Raw genomic sequence first — 10,150 nt, forward strand, 5'->3', positions numbered from 1 at the left:
TCCCATCCTCTCCTCTCTTCCCTGTCCTGTACATTATCTCTGATTGAGTTCATCCATTTATTAATATTGTAACCAATTACATCCTTTAATTTCTTCCAAATCCAGGTTTCTGAGTCAAATGCTTTTCTGCAACCCAGATCCATTTTGCATTTATCTATACCTAAGTATCTATACCACACGCTCAAGGAATTCAAGACTGAATTAACTTGCTTACTCTTCCCAAATCCACTCTACCTCCTTCATGCTCACAGCTTTGTGAGTTAAATCACTATATCTACCTATTCAACCCAATGTAGAAACCTGAAAGGATCCTTTCTCATTCTTATCTCTCCTCCCTTTTACTTGGGACCAGTTCCTGTTGATTGCACTTTATACCCTTTTGACCCACTCATTCTTCTCACCCTGCAGTGTCACTGCCTAGTGCACACTCCTAACTTCTATCATGTGGATTATGTCCTTAGATCTCTCTGGCTTTGCTATTAACTCCTTCCTATCCACTGTGCATTCTTAAGGCAGAGGTTTATAAAACATAAATAAAATTCACATGTCGTCATGTCACTTCTAAGATTAAAATATGTTATTCCATTTAGTCCATGGAATAAAACTACACATTTAAGACTGGCAAACAAGGCTTCAAAGGCTACTCTTTGTATTACTTTGACTTAACAAATTTCCACATATATGTCTTGCTTGAACTGTTCCAATGTTCTTGGAATTATTTGAGTGCAACAACTTACTTTACAAGTGCCTTTTGTGTATTCTTTCTTCCTCCTCTTTTATCTGACTTGGTCTTTCTCATCCTTCAAAATTCAGAGTCCACTGGTTACTGTCTCTTAGAAGGACTGATTAACTGTTGGACCACACTAATCATGTTAAGAGCACTTTATTTTGTTATCTTTTTTTGTTCATCCACAATTTTGTTTTATCTAATTATAAAAATCCTTTCAGTGCCTTAATGGTTTGTCTCACGTAAAGAACAATTTCTCATTAAACTTCATAATTATAAACTAGCTGGTAGAGTCTTCACAGTACAGGAGATAAACATGAGCTTTGTAGGCAGACAACTGTGCTTAAATTCTGTCCCCTTCATATTCAACTAATGAAACCATGGTAGGATACCTAAACTCTCTGAGTATAGACTGCCTCACCTGATGGTAGAGCAAATAATATAAATTTTACTGATATATTATAAATATTAATTAAATGATGTGTATAAATTTCTGGTATATAGATTATTCTATAAATAATGCACAAATTTACACTGAGTTTTGTAATCCTACCATGAAAGACGAGTCCATTCTTGATACTTCCCCAAGGTAGGTCCAGTAACTGTGAATAAGACAGTGAGCAGGCAAGATGTTATTACCAATTGGCAGGTCCCAGAGGACACGCAGACACCTTTGGACAGGGCTAAAGTTAGCATCCAGGCTGGCTGGAGGCCCAGAGAGCTAAATCAACTGCCCCAGGGATAGCTGGTTGGGCAGAGAGGCAGAGCAGGGAGTGGCACCTGCACCAGATCAGGTGGCTCATGTCTGTCCAGTGTTGGTCATCACTTCTAAGCCTGTCCACCTTGATGGCTGTCATAGGAAGCTGCATGTTTGGTGAGCTAAGAAAGCTCATATTTCTCTGTAATTTCAGATTTCTCATTCTCACAGGTCAAACTCAGAGCAATAAATTCTTTAGGGGACTCTGGTGAAACTTGTTCATTCCTCCATCTGCGGAGTGTTGGCTGCTAAAAGCTCATAATTGAGTCACTCTCCCTTGAACAAAGACAGCTGACTCACCCACGATTAGTGTTCTTTTCTGAGTGCAGCTCTCACCCAATGACCCATTTAAGTACAAATACAAAAACCTGAACCTCTCTCTTTAGAAACAACATTGAAGAACCATCTCCACTCAAGAGCAACCCCATGGAATCAGCTCAGGCATCTGGGGTAAATAGATTATAGTTTAACTTCTTCCTCTTTTCCAACCTGCTTCCCATACTCCCGGACAGATGTCATCCCCAAGTATACTTAGTATACTTGTATACCCAAGTATACAATAAGCTTCCTGCAGGCAAATCTCTGCCTCAGCATCTGTTTCTAGAGAATCCAATCTGAGATGAACACCATCTCTCTCAAGTGAATTAAGCACTCTGCTTCTCTTCTGAGAAATTGCAATAGGTCCATGGATATCAACTCCAATACCACAGCAAGTATGAGATAGGTATTGATTCTCACACAGTCCAGCCAAGCAAGTTTCCAATGAGATGGCTAAGACCTCCTCCATCATAACTCCCTATTACCAAAGAGACCCTTCCCTTGGCCACATCTCTGATAAAGCAGCTATAGTACACCTCAGTGGCCACATTCCCCTTTGGAATAATGTTTCGGTTGCACAGTCTTTTCATTTATCCAGGCAACAAGTATTTAATTCATAGTTGGTGGGAAGCCTCATTTATTCATTCATTCATGCATGCATTCAGTAGGTATTAAATATCCGCCATATCCGTATACTCTACTAGATGATACAAAACAAGCAATATGATAAACAATCCCTACCATCATGGCTCACTGGATGGTATATATTATGTATTTGATTAAAGAAACCTAATAACAGTTATAAGTATTATAAATTAAAACTACAGGAGGTCAAGCATGTAATAAGAGAAACTTCTCATTCTGGGGAATGCAGGAAAGCCCTCCTAATTCAAGTTAGTGACCAGAATAAAGGGTTAAAAGTGAAGAGAGGTGTGGAGGGGAGGCTGAGGATACAAAAACCCTGAGGTAAGAGGGAAGGGAGCTTGGTATTGCCAACAACTTGAAAAAATCATGACATTTGGGGATGTAGTACTCAGGAACTGAGCCTGGTGTATAAGCAGAAACCATAGGACTGTGAAAAGTGGAAATCATGAAGATTTTAAGCAGAAGATTGAGACATGAACAGAATCTCATTATCAAATATGCTAGGAATATGCATAAGAGGTGAAGCACAGATGCTGGGAGATGTGTTAGGGACAAATACAGTGATCTCCAGAGAGGTTTGAGGATATGTCATGGGAATGGGTAATGAGGTAAGGATCTTGGGAGAAATAAATCAAGAATATGAAAACACAGAGTGTTCAATGGGTCATAAGCATAAATCCTGTAGTCCTGCACCAGGGTAATGGGGAGGGGAGGCAAAAAAATAGAGAATATATCCACTTAGTCATCATTTAATGAAGAAGAGCAGCAAGGAGAGATACCAGTAATTAGGAGTAGTATAGAATGATTTGCATGAATGACATGAACAGCAAAGCACCAGTCAAAGCTTATTTGTTTGCTTATCTGTTGTTCCAGGGGGAAAAAACCCTGAAAATTGCTTCAGGGAACAAGAACAGTGAACTCACGGGGCGCCTGGGTGACTCAGTGGGTTAAAGCCTCTGCCTTTGGCTCAGGTCGTGATCCCAAGGTCTTGGGATCGAGCCCCATGTCAGGCCCTCTGCTCAGTGGAGACCCTGCTTCCTCCCCCACCCCCGCCTGCCTCTCTGCCTGCTTATGATCTCTGTCTGTCAAATAAATAAATTTTTTTAAAAAAAGAACAGTGAACTCACTATCAAACAAGAGGTATGAGAAGTGTGAAACAATGAATGTTCCCCACTTAGTAGGCGGTATAACATTTTTGTCAGAAACAAAAAATGGATATAATGAGAGTACCAGCTTCATATACATTTTGTAGACATTAAACAACAGAGCCTATGTGCGAAGTTTTTTTTTCCTCAAAGGCTCAAGTTACCATGGAGTAATAACTGAACAATAGGAGATGCTCATATCATCAAGATTTTGCACTAGAGGGGCACCTGGGTGGTTCAATGGGTTAAGCCTCTGCCTTGAGCTCAGGTCATGATCTCAGGGTCCTGCGATCAAGCCCCACATATGGCTCTCTGCTCAGCAGGGAGCCTGATTCCCCCTCTCTCTCTCTGCCTGCCTCTCTGCCTACTTGTGATTTCTTTCTCTATATTAAATAAATAAAATCTTTAAATATATATATATTTTACACTAGGGGCACCTGCGTGGCTCAGACAGTTAACTGCATGCCTTTGGCTCAGGTCATGATCCCAGAGTCCTGGGATCAAACCTGCATCAGGCTCCCTGCTCAGCAGGGAGTCTGCTTCTCCCCCTGCTTGTGCTCTCTCTTGCTCTCAAATAAATAACGTATTGCATTAATGCAGCATATTCAGACCAAGATAGTTTAAAACAAGTTTAACTAAAGCACACAGAGAACTCTACACCCATTGGTTGTAAATGTCACTCATCCTCCTACTAAGCAATCTTCATCTGCAATCCTATAGCTACTGTGCATCTCCAGTAGCCCTTTCTTCTACTCCGACCTATGAAGCAGAGATAGGAGAAGAGGGAGGTCTCCACATTTTGCCTTGTCTTTGAAGAGCTATCTCTTTGGGGTGTTTTTGTTGTTGTTGTCATTTTTAATTGTGGTAGAGTATATTTAATATAATATTTATATTTTAACCATTTTTAAGTCACAATTCAGTGGCATTAAGTACATTTACAATATTGTGCAGCCATCACCAATATCTGTTTCCAGAATTTTCCCATGATCCCAAGTAGAAGCTCTGTACCTGTTATATAGCAATTCCCATTCATCTCTCCTCTAAGCCCCTGGCAATCTTTGTGCTATTTATGTCTCCATGCATTTGCCTGCTTTAGATACTTCATATAAGAAGAATCATAGAATATATGTCATTTTGTGTCCAGCTTATTTCACTTAGCATAATGTTTAAGATTCATCTATGCTGTAGCATGTGCCAGAATTTTATTTCTTTGAAGGCTGAATACTAACATGTGTATACTACATTTTTGTTAATCCATTCATTAGCTGATGGACACATGGGTTGTCTTTACATTTTAGCTACTATGAATAAGCCTGCTGTGATATCTTCTTACTAATTATATTGAAGATTAATATTTAACAGAGGAAACATGGGACCATTGAGCATGGCATAGAGCAGAAGCCACTTAGGAGAAAGACTGAAGCAGACTTCCCTTAGGGACCATAAGTTTAGCCTTAACCCTCCAACTACCCTCTTGACAACCTAGGCTCATATTCTTGTAAACCCTGGTCATTCATAGCATCTCTTTAACCTAATCCAACCCATGTCCCTTTGTTGGCTCTTACCTCCCATGCAGAATTAGTCTCAGTGACTTAGAACCAACATCCATCATAGCACTATCACCTTTTATCATAGTTTCTATATTTTCAAGTTCATTTCATATCACACTGAGAGCCTAGAAAATACTCAGGATAAGGAAGAAAATATTGAAGAAAAGAAGAAAAAATGAAGATAAGGAGGAAGATAAATGCTATTTTTCTGCTTGTTCTATGTTTATACATGGCAGTGAGATTACATTATAAGAGTAATCACATTCTCCAGGGCATCTGCACTGTGTCCAAAATACCACCAGTTGAAATTTTTTTTAAATGAAATTACATTTGAAAGTTGAGATAGTGTTCATCACAATCATAGCAGTAAAGACAGTAGTGTTAATAGTGATTATGACTGCAATGCTGATTTTGTGACAACTTATTTCATTTCTTCAATAAAAAGTTATTGAGTGCCTATATCACAATTTGAGATTTATGTATTCATTTAATCTAAAATACACATATGTCAATGTGACTGATGAGGAAATATGTTAACAATGATACAGTCCATTAAAATAAAATTTATTTATTAAGTAAACATTTATTGAGTGCCTATCTTGTACCAGGTACTATGCTAAGGATACAGTGCAACTCACCACTTAGTAGAGATGGAGGACAGATACTTCAACCAATCATTTTATATATATATATATATATATATATATATATATATATATATATAATTTTTAAAGATTTATTTTATTTTAGAGAGAGAGAGCATGAGTAAGAAAAGCAAGGATAAAGACAAGGAGGTGCATCCCCATTAGGAAGATCCCAGACTACCCATGCATGGAGGAAGCATAGACTTGAGGAACTAGAGAAGGATACTTATGTATATTAGGACCACATAACACTTAATCAACACTACGTACATTGCAAGGTATAAAGGAGGGCACATATTGCATGGAGCACTGGATGTGGTACATAAACAATGAATCTTGGAACACTGAAAATATAAAATTAAATTAAAAAATAAAAATTTTAAAAACACACAAAAAAACAAACGAAAAAGGATATGCAGGTACTTAAGAACATATGAAAAACATTAAAAAGTGAGTGCCAATAGTAAGAATTAGAAGAAAATGGCCAAAAGAATTACAAATGAAGACAAAATAAATAATAATTAGAACTATAATTATTGCATGCAATAAATTTAACTCAAGGTTCTGCACTTGAGACTAAAGGTGAAGAAATGAAAGAAAAATTCTCATTACTCTCAGAGGTTAAAGATACATAATAGAGTCAGAGAAGGTCATCCATCTCAAAAACAAGATGAAAGCACATGAACTAAAGCACTTCTAGAATCAAATAGAACATGAATATTTTAAAGAGTTTCTCTCATGAACCTGAAACTCTAAAGAATTTCCATAGTTTGCCACCCTTATTTCTATGATGCCAGAGTTTTACTGATTGAGAAGGCCTATTGGCTCCCACAGACTGCCTATGTGTCAGTGTCATGATGGTGGGAAGTGGCCCATGTTCTCATATGTATAAATAGAGACCCAGTTCATCTCTCCCTGATCTTCCAAGTCACTTTTTCCAGGTCCATAGAAGTCCTCATTGTTTCTCAATTCCCTGATACATTCATCCTGTTAACACAAGTCATAAACTCTTAGAAGAAAGACATATTCAAAAAAATTACTTGCTTGAGATACCCCACCCAGTACTTCTGTTTTCCATCCCAATATCTAAACACTATATATGACCTCAGAAGAGATTTCCCAACTTTCAAACACTCAAGAAAACTTTATTTGCTTTTCTTTTGACTGGCCCTATCAGGTAATAACCTGGGCTGTGGGGCTCCCACCCCACAGGGGAGGACCACCATTGCCCTGAGATCCAGCTGATGAGAACTATACTCAGGTGGGGTCAATCTGCTTGGGCCTTAGCATTTTAAACAGTAGCTCCCGGATCTGTTTGGTCTTGACTCCATAGACAATGGGGTCTAGTGCAGGGGGAAAGAGCAAGTAGAGATTGGCAAGGATGACCTTAGCGGCAGAGGCTGTGGGTGGCCCAAAGCGCTGCATGACCACAGAAAGAAAGCCTGGGCCATAGAAAAAGAGGATGACACAGACATGAGCTGTACATGTGCTGCCGGCTTTAGCACGTGCCTCAGGTGAAGCAAAATGAATCACAGTCCTCACAATCTGCCCATAGGAGTAAGCAATAAAGGCCACATCCCCCACACCAAGGAAGATTGCTACAGCAAAGGCATAGAGGTTATCCACAGTGGTGGCCCCACAGGCCAACTTTACTACTGCCATATGCTCACAGTAGGTATAGGCAATTGTGTGAGAGCCACAGTAGGGCAGCCGATGGGCCAAGCTTGGAAAGGAGATGGTCAACCCCACACCTCGCAGCAACATCAGGCCTCCAATCTTAGCAACAACAACTGGGGTAAGAATGGTTGCATAATGTAGTGGGTTACAGATGGCCACAAAACGGTCCACAGCCATGGCCACCAGCACTCCTGACTCCATAGCAGAGAATGCATGGATGAAGAACATCTGAAAAAGACAGGAGTGGGAGCTGATAGCTGTAGCACCAAACCAGAAGATGGCCAGCATCTTGGGCAGAGTGGAAAGGGAGAGAACCAGGTCAACAAAGGAAAGCATGGCAAGAAAGAAAAACATGGGCTGGTGAAGGCTGCGCTCGGTCTGGATAAGAAAAAGCAGGACACAATTCCCAGTCACTGCCAGGAAGAACATGAAGCAAAAAGGAAGTGAGATCCAAATGTGGGCAGCAGTCAGTCCTGGTATGCCAGCCAAGAAGAAAGTATGTGGGAAGTGATGAGAATTATTGGAAAGAATCATGGTGATCATCTCACTTAGAAGAGTGAAGGGCTACTGCAAAGAAAGGAGGCAAGTTAAATTCAGTGATTGCGAGCTCCAGATATATGGTCCCACTGACAATACTGTCACCATCACTCTACCCCCATAGGTCTCAGTAAACACTCAAAAATAATCTTCAGTTTAGTTAATATTTCTGCAAGATCTTCAAACACAGAAGAGGCAAGTCAGCTTGGTCCCATGGGAAGTGCATTTGTAAAGAAGTTCAGAAACCAGGTTCCAGAATTGAATATCCCAGTATATCTGTGACCTGAAACAACTGACGTAACCAGATTTAAGTAGATGCCCAGAAACTAAGGTTAAATAAAAAATCCTTCCCATCATGCTCACATTCCCAGTTCTGAATTCTGGACTGGATTTAATCAGCACTGACCTCACTTGGTCCTTTAGTCTTATATCACTAACCTTCATCTGAAACTGCCAAAAATCCTGACATATGGAAACTCCCTTAGTTTGGAGACATCACACTCCTCCAAACTTCACTTGACTGCCAGATTACAGAATAAATGGTCCCTGATGACTCCAAAATGGATTAGGTTCTTTCTGCAGTTTTTCTCCAGCCATTTCACAAATGTGTATCTTGTTTCTCTCCCCAGTATCTCAATCCTGTATCTCCCTCTCCTTCAAGGTAGTGGTGTACAGAGGTAGACACAAAGTTCAGAGTTGTGGTCACCTGTAAAAAACAGAAGCTCTTGGTAGTAACTGTCATGTGAAAGCCAAAGAATTCTAAATCATGCCAAATTAATGAGAACAGAGAAAAAATTGGCAGACATTCCCTCCAGTTCCATTTCTCATATATAATCACAAAAAGTGTACAGAATTATTCAGATCTGCAATACATCCTGTGCCCAATACCATTCTTTTGTAGGTTAGAAAACTGAGGTCTAAAATGAAGTAAATAGCTAAGGGTCAAAGATCCATTTAGTGACAGAATCAGACTCACATCAAACCAAGAGCTCACATCAAACCAATCCCCAGTTCCTGAACTAGGAAGTCATCACCCTCTCTGTGTGTTAGCAGTGACTGCTTCAGGGCCAAGGAAGAACATCCAGATCTGGGTGGCCAAGGGTGGGCAGTAGAGGGATCAAATAGCAGGGCAGATAAGGAACAGTTTAGAGAGTATAGGTCTCTCCGACATCCTCAATACTTCCAGTGCCACAGTTCTTTCACGTGAAAGAAAAACACAAGGATACAGAGAGACCTAGGTTTAGGGGCATAAGGTAAGTGATTCTCATTCCTGGCAGAAGAGATGCAGCTAGGTTGATTTCACAATTCCAATAACAGAAATAAGTGGTCTCAAAGCATGAGGGAAAGGAGCAGAAGTCAGCCAGGAGCGTAATCCAAGAAATAAGAAACAGCACAGCTTAAAATGGCCAAGAATGTTTTGCTTTTCTCTCCAAGAGAAACTATGTGATTATTGCTCATACTTTCACCACAACCACTAAGGAGACTGCGTAACCTCAGCAGAAGGCATGAGAACTGGGAAGATGGGAGATTAGAGCAGACCTATACTTCTGGTATAAAGGAATAAACTCTGGACCAGGAGTCAAGATCCTGATTTGAGGTACTATTTCTGCCATATGTCACCTCTGTGACTTAAAGGAAATCATCTAACCATTTCCAAGCCTTAGCTTCCTCACATGTGTAATGAATATACTAAAACCCACCCCACAGGATCATTGTAAAATACAGTGAGATATAATACATGAAAGTCCTTTGTCAAGAGCTGAAAATAGTAATATCATTTTCATTGAATTAAAAAAATAAATAATGCATTTGGAGGAATCTGCTTATGAGCAACAGAAACTTCAGAGATTCAGAAAAATGTATTTGATTTGACAAAGGATGATATATTCATCCAATGGGTGGCTATTATGTAGTAGTGACCCAAAGACACATAGTCAAAAATACCATATCCTCTTCAATATTGTTCCCCTCTTCCTTCCTAACCACACACTGTTCCCCGCAGCACCCCCAGGGACTACTGCTGAGTGTTGGTGGGGGGGGGGGAGGAGGGCTTGAATGGTGTCAAGAAAGGTGTTTCTGACCACCTTAGCATCTGCTTCATATTATTCTCAAAGCTGCCCATCTTTAAGCCTCAGCTCACATTGTGGAAC

General features: G+C 39.9%; 1 protein-coding gene across 1 annotated transcript; it reads right to left on the minus strand.

Moving 5' to 3' along the window:
- Window positions 1-7,043: 7,043 nt before the first annotated feature.
- LOC125078387 (olfactory receptor 52K1-like) lies at window positions 7,044-7,997 on the minus strand. Its single transcript, XM_047690964.1, has one exon. It carries the CDS (start codon window positions 7,995-7,997, stop codon window positions 7,044-7,046), a length of 954 nt encoding a protein of 317 aa, XP_047546920.1.
- Between the last annotated feature and the right edge of the window lie 2,153 nt (window positions 7,998-10,150).

The sequence above is a fragment of the Lutra lutra genome, chromosome 10, assembly GCF_902655055.1.
Source record: "Lutra lutra chromosome 10, mLutLut1.2, whole genome shotgun sequence".
Taxonomy (NCBI): domain Eukaryota; kingdom Metazoa; phylum Chordata; class Mammalia; order Carnivora; family Mustelidae; genus Lutra; species Lutra lutra.

Bases quoted from the DNA above. Each gene is read 5' to 3' on its own strand.
- LOC125078387 (XM_047690964.1), bottom strand. From the start codon at position 7,997: ATGATTCTTTCCAATAATTCTCATCACTTCCCACATACTTTCTTCTTG.